Below are 19,205 nucleotides of genomic sequence, written 5' to 3'. Positions count from 1 at the left end.
TACTCCAGGGCTCTCTGATGTGTGTGTGCTTACATAACACACAGCATACCTGCAGAGAAAAGCTCACAGCTGTCTATCACCTCTCCTTAATTCCAGCAGTTTTTTCTGATCTGTACTGATCTTCTGGCTTTGACGGCTCAGCACACTCTGGATAGAGTCATTATTCACTCGCACACACACCCCGAATTCTGAGTGTAAACAGCTTGCTCCATGTGCTCACAGTGCAGAGCCTGTTCTCCATCAGGGCAGGGCATCCTGCTCGCCGGTGACCTCGTGCTGTCTCCGTCTGAATGGGCCGTGTGTTTGTCAGTAACATGAGTGTCAGTGTGTGGGTCGAGGCAGTCGTTAAGGGCGCACACACACATGCACACACTTTCTGAGCAGCCCTATTAAAATTTTAAAACAACTTTACAAATGGTCTATTTTTAGTTTAAGTTAAAGGTGAATGTGATTTCTTTCCAGTTTCATTCATTTGATTTGCAGGTTTCAGCCGGATCAGCCGGTGTGTTTAGCTTCAGATTAAGAAACACACCTGTGTATGATGATGAAGATGACAGGGTTATTAATGCAGGTGTGGTACTGGATCCTCAAGTTGTATCAAGAGTCAACTGTGACAAATTCACAGCAGTAATAAACATAAAGGGTTTTTATGAAGTGACATAAAGGCTTTATTCAGACATGAAAAGCTTCATTTATTGGGGGATCCAGTGCAGTAAAAGCGTAAACCGGGCAGAGTAAACGGGCTGGAGAGACTTTTTATCATAAATCTAATGAATCTGTGAGGAAGTTTTAATCAGAAAGACCATTTATTCATTTCTGTTTAAGTTTGTTTACTGTCATATGTGGCAAAGAAAAGAGCAAATTTTCACATCTGAAGACCTGAAAATATAAATTTATTTAATTAGAAAATTTTTTATAAATAAAAAAATTTTAAAAATGGGGGTTTGGAAAAAAACATTTTATTAAATTATTATAAAAACAGGCTTACCTTAAGGCGTGTTAGTGTAACGAAATATGATTAAATATGTTCTAATTACTGTATGTTGATATTGGATAGTTTGTCTTTGACAGGAGAGTTGCATGCTCTGCTAGAAGCGAGAACTTTGTTCTTGTGGCCCTCGTTTGGGAGTTCTCGCAGCTTGTTCTCGACACATCAGCCAAGCAGAACTTTTAAATACATCTCGTGATGTACTTATTAGCCGCACGGACCACTGTTATCTACTGTGCTGCTTCTTCTTATGCCTCTCTCTGAGAATGTGTTCTCCTATAACGTCGCCATGTTTGTTTATGTCGGTATTGAAACTAACCTAACAGAGAGGGGAACTCTGCACTGCCCTCTAGTGGATGTATTGCCTAACAACTATGCCAACGTAAAGCACACTTGGGAAATGTGTGGGCAGTGACAGCTGACACATATGCATCGTTTATGTATGTAATGTGATTATAAATGAGCCCAAAGTCAGTTCAGTCTGGAAGTTATGCTGAAAGTTAAAATTTTTTACAAACTTTAATTGCTTACAAAACTGGCCCAAAACTGGTGAATGATTTATAAACTGTTTTATTTAATTTTCCAGATAATTAAACATTTTTTCCTATTTCTAGAAAATAATTAAATGTTAATTTCTGTGCCTGTAGATATGTAGTAAGTTTGTGTTAATTGAGGCACTTTCCAATATGCATGGGAGCATTTCCATGGTCTGGGGTCCGATCTGGGAAAAGTAGCTGACCAATCACAACAGATATGGCTCTTTTCTTTTTAATGGGAGCAGACTGCACAGCTTCTGTTTTTACTGGAAATTATAAATCTGCAGCATCAACTACACAATAACTCCACATCCAGTTCAACAAACCATTTTTTTTTACTGTCATATGTGCCTGCTCTTTTTACGCATTAGATTAGATAGACCTTTTTTCATTCCTCATTGGCTGAATTCAGTGTTGCAGACTGCGGTATATGATAGACCCAGTAAACTCTGAACCTGTAAATAAAGGCAATGTAAAGTGGCAGTGTGATTGGTATAAATAAGTATAATATAAATATGAAAATGTACAGTTGTGATTTGCATAAAGGAAAATTCCTAGGCTTATTATGACCAGATATTGGACAATGATGAGCTTTGTTGTGGGTGGGTGGATAGTCAGCTCTGCTGGGAGCAGGCCTGATTATGGGCCTGGAGGAAGAACCTGCAGTATCTTTCCGTCATGCACCGTGGGTGAAGAAGCCTGCTGCTGGTGGTGCTTTCCCTAGGGTGGCTGGGAAGTGCAAAACAATCTTACTTTTTTTGTTTTTACAATATTACATTGAGTGAAACACGTTTACATTTTTGCTATATAAATTTACATCATAGAAACCATATTTACATTTACAAAACAAAACTACAATGCTGAAACACTTTTACCAAGCTCTAAACAACTTTACATTTGATGCAAGCTAATAGGCACGACACACGGGAGGCGATCAACGACAGCGACAGGCAAAACTCATCGCCACCCGGTGAAACCGAACCAAGCGGCAACCTCCGGCGGTGAAATGTGAAACCCATGCGGAAGTGAAAAAAATTGCAGTGGCTGGGTCCAAAACAGAGCAAATCCCCATAGACTCCCAAGTTAAAAAGGCCAACTTCACAGGAGAAATAAACATGTTTAAAGCCTGGTACAAAAATCCATTTTAGGATTAATAGGTCAAGTTTACCTTCATGACAACTGTGAGGGGGGTGAATTTTTTTCTAACTAATCCGTTTGGATGTTATTTTATCTTGAAATTCTGCATAATTAGGGGTGTGTCTATTTGATTGACAGGTATCCAATATCGGAGGCTCTGTCCATGTTTTATATACAGTCTATGAACGGAACACAGGGTACACAACAAACAGTAGTGGTCCATGACAGACAAAACATAAAGAATGAAGAGTCAGAAGATTTTGCTTGATTTGACAGTAAACATGTCGTTGACTATTGTACAAAAGAGAAAGTGAACCCTGGGTTCATCCTATTTTACAAACAAGGAAACAGCTTGGTGAAGATCATCATATGATGGCAGACGTCAAGGCTGATCCAGATAAATCCAGGACCTACATTCAGACAAATTCACCCTGGCACCACGATGCTGCCTTTTTATTTACATCTCTATAATCATTGCCTGAAGTATCATAAAGTATGGGAAAGTCAGACACATCTAAAATGATCTAAAATGATCTGTTCCTCCATGTTGAACGTATTTGCAGACTGCACTGTTTAGCCTGCTCTCAGCCCATTGGTCAGTCAATAAAACCTCTATCTGGTAGGTTGTATTGCCATGAGACAGCAACAAAAATTGAACATTTTTCTATTTTCTTGTGTCGCATCGTGAGCCCCCATGTGCACGATGAGTGCAACATTTCACATTGCCAATTGTTATCAGAATGTGTGACTTTACTGTACCTGCATTATAATGCACTCAGACTTCAACACAAGTGTTTTCAAGGCCTTTCCCACCACTTCCACAGGCAAACAGAGCTAGCCTTCTTCAATAGTTTGTTCATTTTCTTTCTCTTTGCTACTGTGATGCCACTTCTCCAGCACCTTACACAAGATTGGCACCATGAATTTTGAAAGATAAAGTTTCTTCCAAAGTCTGATGTGACTGATTCAGATCTTTGCTTTCTGTGGAGACCCTCCTGGTAATGGCACAAGGCTGGAGTGCATATGTGAGAACTGATGGCTTCTTCCTTCAGATTTCTCCACCCAAAATATTTAGTCAAATTAGTATCAATACCTCTTATGTACTTATGTCAGAGCTTTGAATGGAGTGTTTTTGTGGCTTTTAGGGGTAGCAGATGGTGCACATATGGACACGAGGGACACATTTTTCTTTCTGTCAAATCTGATGCAACCTTTCCCTCAACTTCGAAAGCCTACTCAGACTTCAGTTTGCTTCAGGCAGGCGGTCGTTTGAGAGCAAAGCGAAGGTAGTAATCAGTGCACGAGGGATCATTATGGGAAATCCAGAGGAGCCTTCATTCTTTGAGGCAAAGCTTAATTTACCACTCTGTATTTCTGTCTTTCCCATCTTTTTCTCCTGTTTCTGGTTGTAGCTGCAGCCCCTGTCATTTTGCTTCTGTCCTTATAAAAGGTTTTAAAAGTTTATTTGGGGTTTGGAGGGTGTGAGTTTGATTTGTGTGTACACCCAGCATTTAAATAAGCGTTGAAGCTATCTCACTTTTTTAATCTTCTCCACTGCTTTCTGTCCATTTTGGGGGAAAAAAATGACATACTGCAATTTAAAGGATTCTTGTTAGTTAAAATCTGAGCTGCATTACAGGATTTACTCCATCTTGTAGAATGAACTGAATTTCAATGGACTCGGCGCTTCCTGCTTGAGCTCCAGTATTTCAGGTATTTAACATCAAAGTGTGTAAAGCCTGTAAAACGCTTACTACACAGGATGAGTTACCTGAAACACTCAGCTTTGATGTCTTTTTGTTGCTCATTACCCTCCCTGTTGCTCAGTGGTAAATCTAGACCAGTGTAAGAGCAGTATCATTCCATCCATCCATCCATCCATCCATCCATCCTTCCATTCATCCACCCGTTCTTTCTTCCTTCCTTCCGTAGAAAGAAATTGCCTTACAAAAGTGCTTTACATAAAAAAAACAACAACAGAGTCCCCCAGACACACAAAAAAAGAACATTTAGTCACATCCACACACCCATACCAAGACTTACACATACACACAACCACACACAGATACATAAACATAAAGTAATGTCCTTGATCAGCGCTGTCGTAACCCTTACCAACTGCATTGAGGAAAATAAAACACTGGAATTTAAATACCATACTTTATACTGACCAAAACATTGAAATGAAAAAAAAAAAAAAAAAAAAGATGAAAATAATATGAAATAAAATAAAATACTATGTCACTAGCAGAATAGAAAAAAAGGGTATAAAAGACAATTAAAAATGGAATAAAAGGCTTTTCAAATCTAAATGATTCAAAATGTGAAAAGTCGGAATATGTTGAAAAAGTAAATACTAAGTAAACTGGTCACATAATCAAAGTTATAATAAAAACAGATTTAACATAAGAGACGTTGAGAGAAATAAATGTAAGTATAACACCCAATATAAATACTAAAATAATATTCAATTAAACACTTTACTACAAAGGTACATCTTTAGTTTACTTTAAAAATATCAACATTTCCAGCTGCTCTCAGGTCATCTGAAAAGCTGTTGCACAGGTGAAGTTAATAAAAACTAAAAGATCTCCGTATAACTATAAATTTTGTCTTGACCCTAGGAATAAATAAGAGACCAGCCCCCGACGACCTGAGGCCTCTGGGAGGCTCATAAACCAAATGCAAGTTAAGAGCTTTAAAAATAATAAAAGTATTTTAAAATCAATTTGGAAGCACACCGGAAGCAAATGCAAAGATTTTAAAATCGGGGTAATATGAGCTGTCTTTCTGGTCCTCTGATTTCTCCTGGTTGAGCTGAAGGAATATTTTCTGCCATCCATGTCTAAAATCTAAAATACAATTTTAAAAGGCATCTGTAGGGCGAGTGTCACCAGGAGACACGGCAATATAAAGCGGTGTATCATTAGCGTAGCTATGGAAGTTTATGTTGTGTGTACTGATGTCGTCCCCAAGGAGCAGCATGTGAAGGTTAAAAATATCTGGACGTAAACTTGAGCCTTGGGGATCAGTTTAGGATCAATTACATCAACCTTTATCTCCTGGAATTCGATTCATTAACGTTAAAAATATTCTCTGTGAGAAAAGACCTGAACCAATTTAAAACAGTACCAGAGAGGTCAGCTCGGTTCTGGAGTCGCTTTAAAAGAATGGCATGTTCCACGGTCAAGCAGGACAAGAATTGATAGGTTTTTTTTCCTGTACAGGTTGGTTCTAATGTCATTTACTTTGACCAGTGCTGTCTCCATTCTATGTTTCACCCTGAACCTGGACTGGCAGTCCTCGAAGATACAATGGTCTTTTATAAAATCATTCAGTTGGTTAAAAACAAGCATTCCTAAAATTTTGCGTACAAATGGTAAATTGGAAACAGTCTGTAACTGTTAAGATTAGGGGCGTCTAAATTTACTCTCTTCAGAGTGGGCCTTTCCATAGCAGTTTTACATGCATTAATTCACAATGTTAAAATATCACCCTCCAGCATGATACAAACTCACTTAAACAGAGGTGTGGGGATGAAAATAACTTTGTTAATCATTTCAGCATCAACTAGGACAAAACTGTCCAGGGTTTTCTTCAATGCGAATACTGGTACAGCGTTGTTAAAATCCATAGAGTGAGGGTTATTAAAAACAGATCTACTGTTTTCTATTTTATTCATAAAATGGACTGCAAATTCCTCACTTTCACCGTCTGTTGTAGTCACATTTTATGAGGGCCGGTTAAAAGGTTAATGATTTTAAAAAGGGTCTTTGGATCATCTGTAACATGACCCATTAGATGTTTAATCTTGAAGAAGTATGTCTTGCCTATTTTATTGCTTTATTGTATATGGCAAATTGTTCTTTTGAAGTTTCATAGTGGATGGTTAGTTTATTCTTCATTATCTTTCCACCCCTTTCCCTTATCCGTCACTCCCATAGGGTGAGCTGGGGCGAGTCAGCTCCTGTCCAAAATGCCAGAAACATCTTCAGGCTCAGGCTCCTTGCTTCAGACTCTTCTTCCTGTGTCAAAATATCTCCAGCTGTGTATTCCTTCATGTTTTTCTCGCAGATTCTCATTAAATGTGATTTTTGGGAATGTTTCTTAGATTTCACAGACACAACAAATTTGTAATCTAAAAGAAATATTCCAACACAAAGACACATGCTTTTACAGAATTTAAGCAGAAATGAGTCTGACGTGTTTGGCATTGCTCAAGTTTTTGAGGATCTAATTGAAAAATAGTTAAATGCACGTGTTTTGTAACAGTAACTTTACGTTTGAAGTATTGAAGTTTAGAGAAGTTTTGGCTGCTGCACACCTTCATCTCCACTTATTCCTCTTCCTGCTGATGATATAAAGTCACCATCTGCTTTGGAGGCACAGCGTAACCCCTTCATTTGGTTTACACACAAAAAACTTTAACTATTATCATTTGTCAACCTGCAACAGATGTTGATGGTACAGGCAATTACTACAGGTAACTGTGATAAGACCTCACTTTTGCCTGATTTATGGCAGCCAGGTGTGGTGATGTCTTAAGGGTGGGGACAGCAGTCCACTCCTCAGCTTTGGGTTTGTAGGAAGCTTTAAACTGAAGTAAAGCTCAGGGGGCAAATAATGCAGCCAGCAGTTTATACAATCATTTAGATTTACTCGGTAACAAACAGTATAAAGATACATACAAACATATTACAAATAAAAGAAAAAAACTATATATATATATATATATATATATATATATATATATATATATATATATATATATATATATATATATATGAATACAGTTATTGTCCTAAAAGTATATCAAATTGATGCACACAGAGGTGCTGATGCATGCTTTTCTTTTTAGTAGAATATATTATTGTAATGCCGTACTCTCTAGTCTTCCCAAAAAGTCCATCTCAAATCTACAGCTACCTCAGAACTCGGCAGCACAAGTTCTGACAAGGACCGAAGGGCGGGAACACATTACACCAGTTTTAAAATTGCTGCATTCACTCCCCGTGTGTTTCATGATTTTAAGGTTCTTTTAGTAGTTTATAAATGTCTTAATGGTCTTGGGCCCTCTTATTTATCCGACTTGCTTTTAAATTATGAACCCTTGCAGACCCGAGGTCCTCTGGTACCAATCTCTTAGCTGTTCCAAGGACCAAAACATAGGGAAGGGCTTCTTTTCACTGTTGCAGCCCTCGTCTGTGGAACAGCCTGCCAGAGAACCTCAGGGCTGCAGAGACTGTTGATGCTTTTAAAAAGAGGCTTAAGACCTACCTTTTTAGCTTAGCTTTTAACTAAATTTCATTTGATCTTAATTTATTTTTAATTTTATGTCTTGTTATTTTATTTTCATTTCATTTTACTCAACTGTATTTATTTATTTACTCTTAGCTTATTGTTTTTTAAGGTTATTTAATCTTTGTTTTAACTCCAGTGTTTTCCTCATGGGCATCCTCCATGCCAGGGGTTCTGCCTGCTCAGTCTGAGGGTTGCTGCTGACCTTTGCACCTATTCTTGGACTTAACCAAAAGAAAACACCCTTTCTTCCACAAAATATTTAATTTGAACAGATGCAAATGAGCCCTTTCATCCATGTGTGTATAAATGTGCATCAGTGTGTATTACCTGATATTCAAGCATGCAGCAAGCATCCACCTCAGTCAGCTCTGTTAACAGAGGAATTCAGATCAACCACACGCCCAGACAAGTTTCTCTGAGTGTTGGCCTTATATCAGGATTAAGAAGCTCACTTAGGGTGCTTAGCAGAACTATTACGGACCCAGATTTTAGCCTGAAGATTCAGCACTGCAAACACAAAAAACATCTTAGGGAGATGATTAGTAAACTTATCTCAAGGAGAGTTTAGTGCCAATTTAATCACCAAAGCTTCAAATTTTAGGATAAAGCATCTTTAGATGTTATTGTAGATAAAAAGGGGCTTTCTGAGTAGAGAAAGGGTGAGGAAGTTCAGCCTTTGAGGTGAGAGTGTAATGGTCAGTGTGTAGAGATGGAACAAGTTATGCATGTGTGTGAGTGTGTTGACCCAGTTTTTAACAAGCGAGAGTCAGAGAAACAGATGTTTTTATGTTTTACACAAATAACATCCCCAGCCGGCATCCGACTGGAAGTTCAGTTGAATTTATCTTTATTACGTTTAAGCTGTCGCTTCAACTGTTTTCTGTCCTTTTCCTGAAGAACTAATTATTCTCTGCATTTAAACCATTATCTTTTTACTTTTAGACACCTTTAGAGCCAGGCTCCAACCTATCCAAAAGAAACCAGCAGAAAATTCTGCACCTATTCTGAATTATTTACTTATGAATAAGCAACAAGATTTTAAAAAGGGAAATGTGGTAAAGTTACAGAACCAACAAGCATGACAGCAAAGTGTGAGACCATTTTGAAACAGCTTATTTCTTCATTTTTTCAGTTTACTACTCTTAACCTTTAACTTCACTCTCTTCTGATCAGTTTGAGGCACTGAAACTGCTTGACTTGGTTTAAGAAAAGATCGTAGTTGGTTTAAAACTCAGCTCAGTAAGGATAATGTACTGCTTTGGATAATGTTTGATAAAATACCAGAAGATGGTGCTGATGAAGGTTAGCACATCATAAAGAAATGGGAGGAAATAGTTAATCTGATTCTATTAAAAAAACCAGAAAAATACCCTAATTATCACCAGTGTCTCATTGGTTTGATGGAACAAAGAAAAGAAAAAATAGCAGTCTGTGGTATCAGTGGGTGTTAAATGGCACATACAGTCAACAAGTTAAAGATATTTATAGTTATATTTTTATGCCTTTACTCATGCATGAATGTCATTTAAATGATGTTGCGTGAGCTGTCAAGCCTCTAACCACGCATGTAAATCTAAATGAAAACCGCAGTTGAATGCAATAAGACGAGCCACAAAATGTAATAAATATGCCTGATGAAAATACCTCAGTGTTAGCTAGCATCCATCGGCCTTGATTAAATATATTCCTACTGGCTGAAAATGAGTTCATAGTTTTTTTTTTCCTTTGACCCCTTAAAATCTTGCAATTTTTGGCTAAAAGGAATTTTTATTGATAACAGACTTTAAACTGTTTTACTGGACTACTTTTACTGGACCTTTGCTGATATACCTGGGCCGTTTTTGTTGCAGTATTACCTGCTGCTGTTGTACAGAATGCCTTTAAAGGTACATAGCGCTTGTGATTAGTCAGAAATAAGTGTTTACTGAATCTACAGTTGTGATTGTAGCCTGGAATGGTATACATCAGTCCAAACTCAATAATTTAAGTATGTCCCATATGGCAACATGGCTTTTTTTAGAGGTTTAAATACTTGACTTTACATGTTTGTCAGTGAAAATGTATTGGTGGTTTATGATCAGTTAACATAGGCAGAAACTCTGGTGAAATCATCATTATTATCTGGTGGGGTTGCTCTTAATGATCGCTCAGTGTGACAAAGTAAGACTGGAAAGTGTGTGTGTTGCAGTGTGTGTGAATATTGAACTTTTGGGAAGCTCCAGGCAACCAAGAGGGAGGGAGAGCATGGGCAGAGAAATGTGTTTTTGCCGTCTTGTGGATCTGTGTGTGCTTCCTCTACAATGCAGATGGACACACGCTTTTTAATATCAGCAGAGCAGATTCCAGATAACAGCCGAGTCATATTTCTGAACTTTGACTGGAGATGTTTTCCACCCTGTGAACCCGGCTCTTCCTGTTGTTATTTCCCGTGTTGGGTCTGCATGGTCTTTTTTTAAAATGATGCTACACAGGAAATGGGTGTTTAAAAAATGGTTTGTTGCGGATATTTGTAACTTTAAGACTGTTTTTTTTTCTTTTGGCTTTGCGTGTTGGTTTCCTCGCCTGAGGGTGGAGGATAAACACTTGCCGCCCTACTGGACATTACACCCACTGTTGTCCTATCCCACATCCTGTTGTTTACATTACTCACCCCTCCACACTTTTGGTAATGCCTCTTTAGATGTACTTCAAGGCGTATAAATGAGAATCAAATAAAAAAAAAAAAAAAGTTTTATTTTATATATGTTCGTGTATTTGGCCATCAATAATGGCATCATATAATTTGGACACAGATTAAGGAAAAACACATAAAAAACTCCCAAAATGGAGACATATATGTCTTACATATCATATTTCTGATGTTTTTACAGTTTCCAAAACAAGACTTTAGTCCACCAACCACACATATTAACCCCATTTATCTATATTACTTAAAATTAAGATTTAAGGACATATACATCCAAAGGCACATGAGGAAAAATGACATAAAAAAATGCACAGAAGGCCAGTAATATACATCTTTAAACAAACTAACATGAATACAATGAACTGAGCTGAACTGAGGGGGGGAGCTCATACTTTGGGTCGACTGCAGCATTAATCTAAAAAAAATAACAAAATGAAACACAGGGGCAGAGTCTGTTTTCATGGATAATGGAAAAAGTTTATACTTTTATTACATACATAAAGCTGAAAAATGTGGGATTTTAATGAAAATAGTTATTATTTGCACCCTAATTATCCCAGAACCCTCGTCTCAGCTGTATTATTACTCCTGCAGGTGCTTTCATAGTATCTCTTCTTAGTTTTGGCAAATCGGCCTGGGATTGATTTCAGGGAACGGGGTCAGGGAGTGTCTGTGTTGCAGTCTAATACTGGTGAGAACCAGCTCCAGTCTTTCTGGGAATGAGGACGTTTTTGTTAAGCGAGGTCATTTGGACTGAGATCATCTGGCTGAGATCAGACATACGCAGTGTGTGTTTGTACGTCAAGTCTGGTTTAGAAGAAAAAACTTTCTTATAGCTGATTTAAAGTCAGAGACTTTAAGAGACACATGAAGCTCCACACAGTCAGTACTCCAACCCAAGTCTGGACATGCTGTCTTGGTGCTAGGCTCCCCTCCCCAGCAGATAAGGTCAAGATAGCTGAAACTCTCCAAGGTCTGATTTGTCTTGTTTTACTGACACACACTCTATCAGTGCCACAGCTGAGTCAGTGTACCGGCCTCCAGCCCAGTGCTCTTACAGCAGGTGATAAGTGGTTTACAGTCCTGTTCACTATCAAGGTTATCTCACACATGGGTTCTCTCAGCTGAGGGCTGGCAAACATCCAGAGTTTGAGTTGTTTTAAAAAGATTTGTAATGTTTTGTTTTGGTGCAGACTGTTTATGGTTTGATCCGTTTCTGAAGAACTGGGCTGCTTCCTTAAGTATTTGCATGAGACTCAGCAGCTGTTCCTTGGTCCATCGATGGGAAGTTAAAATGTGATTTAGTGAAACACAAAACAGATCATGCTGCTGCACCGTCTCACCATTGAATGTGGGATTCCCTGTTAGCTCATGACCTCCACAGTGTGATGAGGTTGACACACGTAGTGACATTTTTAGAGCTTTTTTTCAGTAGATTTGTGCTTTTAAACCTTTTTTTAAATTCATTTATTTTTTTAAAGTATCTTACATGATTTTGCATTTAAATACCATGAATTTTGACAGTAGAAAAGAATATTTTTGCATAAAAAATTAATTTTCAGGTCAAAATATGTCATGTTTTTATCCATAAAATTGCTCAAACCTTAGTTTTCTGGCTCTATTTATAGGACCTGCTGTGCGAAATAGGTTATTCTTATTTATCTAACAGTAATTGTTTTAGATATTTTATGTCTCATACTTTATGTTGCTGCAGAACAAAAAGGGCAGACTGCCGTGACTGAAGCTTGCAAACATAGCTAATAAGCAGGAAGTGTCCAAATCTATTTAATGGTGATGTCATTAAGTAAAGGCAGAAAAGCCTGAACTACAAACCTGTCAGCAGCTGTGCTTTCTGCAGGAGAGTAACATACTTTTGTCTAAATTTTTTTATTTGAAATTTAACACTTTAACATGCATGCAAACAAATTGAACTTTCCAAGCACAAAGAAATCTGGATACACACGATGTGGCCTCTGTTAAGGTTGCTGTGAAAGAATCTCTGCTATTCTACAGAAATAAAAAAAATCTCACATGTATTTCAGCTCTGGGGATTAAGCATTGTACTCATTGTTAGCATTCCAGTAGATACTTTTGATTCTAGCTGCAGAAATTTCATAAATACAGTCAATTCTGAAACTTGATGATCTAATACGCAAATATTTCCACCTGTTTTTTCCTTTTTTGTGTATAGTGGGACAAAATGATGAGAACAGAAGGCTTCTTTTGCTTCCTAGTAGACGTCTTAATCAAGCTTTTTTTTACTGTTACTGATAATAAAGTGACTCTGTAAGCAGATGGAGAGTTTTCACAGGGCAACCTTTCACACCAGTTATCTGGTGATAATTGGACACGTGTGGGTCATTTGTGACATTCAGAGCCGAAGATGTACATCCAAATCCAACTAATGACTAATTCGGTCTTTCTCTGTGGGAGTTCACATGTGTGACGGTGTTTGTTTTTTTTATTGTGTCATCAGCAAAAGTACGCACAAGTGAGACTAGGGCAAGGTACACACACTTAAACACTCACCGGGACACAGTTGAGGAGGATAACTAAGGCCTGTGTGTGTTTTTACTATCATCAGACATTTTTCCATGAAGGTTTTTTTACACATCTGGTTTGACTTTTAGGAGGAGGAAAGTGTTTCATCATCAAGCTTTTCCTCTTCTAGGTTAAGAGGTGTGAAGCTCTGGTTATGGAGGGTTAAAATGGATGATCAGTTTCAGACCTGGAGGGACATTCCTCCCCAGGATAATTTACCAGCTAGTGACCAGCACACCAGTTCTGCCTGGTAACAAGTTGTTGAAGAAACAGGAATTTCTTTTAATTCTTTTTATAAAATATCAGTATCAGATATTTTAAGTTCTTGAACATAAACATCAATATTTTGGTAATTTGGGGTAAATTTGGAGCTGATCATGAAGAGCACAGTGGAAAGTAATTATACTGTCAGGATCTAGTCTAGACCCCTGTAGGGGGAAGGCCCAGCGGAGCCCCCACAGCAACAAGGTTATTGGTTCGAGCCTTGGCTGAGGAGAGGTTTGAACAGTGCAATAATTAGTTGTTCGGCGGCCCGAAGGGACACTTTAGGTACCAGATGTGCTCGAGGTTTTCCATAATAATCATGCATTCCAGTTACCTGGGTAGTCAGGACTTATAGATGGGAATGACATGACTGTTAACTTATTAGACACGGTATTCTTATTAATCCCTGGCAATAATAACGCGTTATGCTTACAACATAGTAATATATTTACAGATAAAGGATAGACAGTCAAATAAAGAGTTTATTACTTCAGCTGACAGCAGTTTTTTAATGATTGGGGCAGCCATGTTCGATTCTGAGGTCGAGGCTAATGAAGTTCCTTTTGACTTTGAACGTTGGAAATCCCACTCAGGGGGGTATTCCAGTTAAACTGTTTAATAGGAAGTCAGCTTTCAGTTTAAACTAAAACACACCACATGGCACCAGTGATGTCCACTAAGAAGCCTTACTGTCAATTTCCCCCTGAACAGATACCATACAGCCACACATAAACCTGGAGTTATGATAATTGTGATAATTATGTTTCCAAGGAAACTTGTGGCCTAAGTTGCTATCGTTGTTTTGAGTATCAAGACTTCTATGTGCAGTTCTTTTGTCTAGGATTGACTCCATCTTCCTGGGTCCACCTCCCAGTAGCTTATCGCATCAATTTGGTTGGACCAACCCTCAACCTTCCTCACCAATCATTGAGAGCCCCATAAACCTTCTTCACCCGCACATTGCATTGCTTCTTTTCCACAATTCAGTCCCATATCGAGATGCATAAATGATACAGCAGCCACACACACTATGAAGCAGTTTGGTAAATGAATGTACAGTTCAGATTTGTTTGCACAAGCCTGCATCTTTCATCTGAATGCTCTTCAGTCATAATACATGACATAACCTATCAGCTATCCGATGAATTGGCATGAAATCTGATGCACACATTTCCATCCCCTCAGGATGAATTGTGGTCTTTGTTTTCCTTGCGTCTTCATCAAGTTGCAAGTTTAAACTTTTCAGCCTTTTGACCCAGTTTTATGTCTTCGCTCAGTCTCTCTGATTTGATTAAGATCAAACACATTAAAAGTACGGCTAATCCTCCGAGATGAATTTTTCACGATGCTGAGCTCAGGCAATAATCAGTTTGCATTTCCTCCTCCATCGACAGACTTCAATTAAAAGATTACAATCTCCTCTTTCAGCAAAGTCCTGTGCTGGTTTTTATGTTACAAGAGAAACTTCATTCAGAAAAAGAGAGAATAGTCTCTTTGTTATCCCTCAGTTCTGAGTCGCGTCCTTGCTCTAGTTTAACCTTCCAGTCTCCACATTTAGGCTGCAACCCCTCGCGGTTCTGTTTCCCAGCTGAAGAGAGTCGGGTTACAGCTGGGCCCAAATAACGCCTCTCATGGGCTGCAGAGACAAAGAGGTTTCTGTTGTGTATGTAAGTGTGTGTGATGAGTTACACCCAGCCGTGCATCCCACTCACACACGGCCACAACCACAAGCTGAAATGAAAGGGAGCTCATGAAGCTGGGCTGGGTAATTTTGGTGCGGTTCTGGACTCATGCATGCTGGAACAGGACGTCACCTACTTCCTGCCCTTAAACAAGATGAGACTTTTTACCTTCTGTCCTCATTTGTTAATTTTTGCTTGAATTTATACACTTTTTTTACAGACTTTTGAAGGGGAGTTTGGAGATTTTCCGCTGTAATTGTGGAGCAGGAATGTGTTGTTGAGGAGAAAATGAGATACCACAATATGGTTTTATAATGGGTGTAATTACTCCTCCCTAAAAGCTACACCCTTTTACTTTATTTCTTTACTCATCATTATGCATTTGATGGTTTCTCCTCTTTAACTAACCTAGTTTATTCTTTTTATAAAGAGTTAGACCTTAATCCTTAAAATGTAAATATGTAAATAGTTTCTGTTGTGTGTTTGTTTACCAATATTTTTTTTCCCAAAGAAAAAAAAATAGTGATCCAAAAATGGCAAAAAAAAAATGGCTTGAAGTTTTAAGGATTAATAAGCACAAGTTTACATATTGATCAAGCACAACCTGAAACTCAGGGCTTGTGTGCTAATAAGCTAAGCAGAAAACATGAAGAAATTTGTGTTTGGCAGATTATTTCTTTGTTATAACAATAATTCTTGGCCATAAGTCTCATACCATGAGATCGCATCACATTTGTAAGGAAAATGTATTTGTGGGTTGAATCAAAAACACCAGACCTGCGTTTGACAGATTTTCAGTGAAGTGACCCTTCACTCACGCCCGGGATTTAGCTGTGCGTATACTGCAGTGAGAAATGCTGCTCTCTACGAGATTCAGAAGTCAACTTTAGCCCACAAACTCTAGTGAAGAGACGACCTTCATCAGGGGAATTATTTCTGCAGTGGATCCTGTAAGATAAGGATCCAGATGGAAAGAGATCACAGATGCAGTTGTGTTGCATACTTCTATGTAAGATATGAAGTTGTTTATATGGTGGAAAAGTTATGACATTATATGCTTTATTTTTGCTGGCATTCATTTATATAAATAAATAAATGTTTTTAATAAGTTTTTTTATGTTTTGTAAAAGAAAAGAAAAAAAAAATATTAAAATCGGAAATCGGATTTGGTTATAAAAAATCTGAGATTTTATTTTTAGGCCATATCGCCCAGCCCTAGGCACATCCCACACATACATTTACCTTGTAAATGTGACACAATTTAACCCATAAGAGCCCGACGTGACACATTTGTCACATACAGTTTCTGAGACATTTTGCTTCAATTTATGGTATGAACTTTGCTTAAAATCCTGTTGAACACAATGTGATACTTGTCTTCTGTCCCCTAATAGATACCCAGAAGCAGAAAACCAAAATCATAATATATTTAAGTTGTCACATGGTAATAAGTGGTAGATATCCCCCCAACACCCACACACATTACTTTTTGTGCTGAGTTTATCAAGATATAAAGAGTGTAATAAGACTGTATAAGAGGGTTCTGGGTAACGATGCTGATGCTGTTGCTAGGAGACACTTTTGGGAGAAGTAAAGTATTATGAGTTACTTTATAAGTTTATTTTAATTGTGATTGTTTTTTGTGAGTTAGTGGTATAGCACACACACACACACACACACACACACACACAGACACAAACACACTTTAATATTCATTCATATCTTTGGTTGTTTTTGTGTCACACAGATCTTTATCCTGAAACTTAGAAATGGACCCACTGGTGGATGAATGTGTAAATATTTGTCTTCCCCCCTTGAATAGACTCACGGCATGCTGTCAGTGTTTACATTGCACACACGCACACACACACACACACACACACACACACACACACACACACACACACACACACACACACACACACACATACCGGGGCCATGCAGACAGGCCATGTAGGGCAGCATGCAGCAGCAGGAGTGAACAGGTCATCCGTATGTGTGTGTGTGAGACAGAAAAATGAAAGAAGTCTTCTCTTTGTGAGTCTGTAATGGAAGCCACATGCTTGACGTTCAGCCATCCATCCTCCTATTTCTGCTGCTTCCATCTTGATTTCACTTTCTCCTCATTGGCTCATTCAGGCAAACTGTGACAGTCTGAGTTCATACATCAGTTTTATCCTTTGTTAGCTAATCATTAGAAAAGCCAGATGGTGAAAATTGTACAGCTTTATAAATTCTCTAACTCCTCCATATTTGTCCCAAAAGTCACTGTTTCCTCAGTTCATCATTTAATTAAATAAAGGCAGTCAGCAGGAATGATGGGAAACCTCAAAAACTTCCCTGCTCATGTTTCATAATCTTACTGATGTTACGTAACTTGACAGAATGTGAACATGACATATGTTTAACTGCTTATTCCACATTGTTTTAGTCTGTTTTAATTTTAATAGCTGTTAAACCTTCTTATTCCACCGGTCAACAGAGCTTGAGGGGGTTTCATTTTCTTTTTTTAGTGAAATGTCATAATAATTGTAGTGTAAAGACTGTCTACCAGAGGACAGAAAACAAGTATCAGAGATTGTATACAACAGGATTTGGAGCAAAGTTTTTACCATGTGGTGATGAAATAGGTCTCAGAAACTGTGTTAATATTTTTAACCTACTTGGAGATAAAGATGTTTGGAAGTACCTAAATTCATTCACTTAAACCTAATTTCTACAGATTTATTTCTTTCAAATGTTTAGATTTCTCCTGCTGTTTGGAGCAGATGTGTGTCAGTGTGTTATCAGCACATTTGTGAGGCTTTGCTTTGACTGCCTTTTGTTTGTGTCATTCATAACACCTGGATATGGAGGAAGATCTGATCTGCTCACTCATCTTGTTGAAAGATGAAGGAATGTGGTGAAGGAGGAGAGATGATGGGGGGATGAAAGAGGAGACAGATGGTGAAGGGAGGAGGGCTTGTGTGTTGACATCAGTGTGCTTTGTAAAGGTTTCACCACGCTGAGAATCACACTCAAAGAGAAATAGTGATTAGGGGGGGGGGGGGTCTGATTGGCTGTGTTGGTGTTTCTGGAGGGTAAAACTTTGTAGAATATGCCAATAAAGAATTTAACAGTCTGTAATTACAGACCTGCATTCATAGACTCCCAACGATGTGGCTTTGTGCAATTATCTGTCTCCTACTTCTTGCATTCTCTTCTTGATGGGGTTTTGTATTAAACATCTCCAATCATATTCTATCTCTTCTTTCTGCAGCATTTCTCTGAGCTTCTGGACGACCTGTCCCAGGATGCTTTGCTGGGCCAGCTGCTCAGCGACCCCTTCTTGTCAGGCGGGAGAGGTGGAGTGGAAGCGATGGAGTTGGAGGATGGTGGCGAGCTGTCCCCGACTTCCCCTCTCCCGCCACACATCACCGCCGAGCACAGCTACTCACTGTGCGGCGACAGCCGACCTCAGTCACCGCTTTCGCACCTGACCGGAGAGCACGGCAGTGAAGCAGGTGAGACATAAAAATCTTTTTTTAAGAGACAAAAAAAAAAAAAAAAACACGTCCAAAATTATTAATTTTTGTCCCTGTTTTGTCTGTTCTGCAAGCAGACTCAGATGGAGATGCAGCTGAGTGGGCCATGGAGCAGGAGGAGGCCATTGAGGGCCTCCTGTGTGAGACTCCATCCCTCCTCCCCACCCTTTCTCTAGCTCTGGCCTCCAGCGAGGGGCCCCAGGCACATGAGGGCTCAGCTGTGGCCCCTGCCCCTGCAGCTCAGGCAACAGTCTGCAGTAACATCCAGGGCAAAAACATCAAGGTGGGACATCACAAAACCATCATAAAATCTGGTGTTTACAATAGTTTAATGCAGTTTGTAATGATGCTCATCTTTTGGGTTTCTAGATAAAAGAGGAAAACATCATCCCTCAGATTAAACTGGAACCTCATGAAGTGGATCAGTTCCTCAATCTCTCACCCAAAGGTCAGAATTTAGGCATTTCATCTTGTTGCATGGCATCAATTTGGTGCTTTGAGGACCTCTGCTGGCCAAAGTTTGGCATAACTATAGAATCTCCTCCT

The 19,205-nt window shown here is 38.7% G+C and overlaps 1 protein-coding gene across 2 annotated transcripts in view; it reads left to right on the top strand.

Annotated features, from left to right (window-relative positions):
* Window positions 1-19,205, top strand: part of creb3l2 (cAMP responsive element binding protein 3-like 2) — a 36,791-nt gene that overhangs the window by 5,876 nt on the left and 11,710 nt on the right. Inside the window, exons 2-4 of one of the 2 annotated variants that reach the window (XM_041977130.1) lie at window positions 18,395-18,638; window positions 18,737-18,942; window positions 19,029-19,107. In XM_041977130.1, the coding sequence (XP_041833064.1) occupies window positions 18,395-18,638; window positions 18,737-18,942; window positions 19,029-19,107 (529 nt within the window). Of the gene's footprint in view, window positions 1-18,394; window positions 18,639-18,733; window positions 18,943-19,028; window positions 19,108-19,205 lie in introns of both variants that reach the window. The other variant, XM_041977129.1, reaches the window with a different exon arrangement.

The sequence above is a fragment of the Melanotaenia boesemani genome, chromosome 23 (assembly GCF_017639745.1).
Source record: "Melanotaenia boesemani isolate fMelBoe1 chromosome 23, fMelBoe1.pri, whole genome shotgun sequence".
NCBI lineage: Eukaryota > Metazoa > Chordata > Actinopteri > Atheriniformes > Melanotaeniidae > Melanotaenia > Melanotaenia boesemani.
The sequence above is the reverse complement of the archived record's forward strand: the minus strand, read 5'-3'. Positions and strand labels throughout refer to the sequence as shown.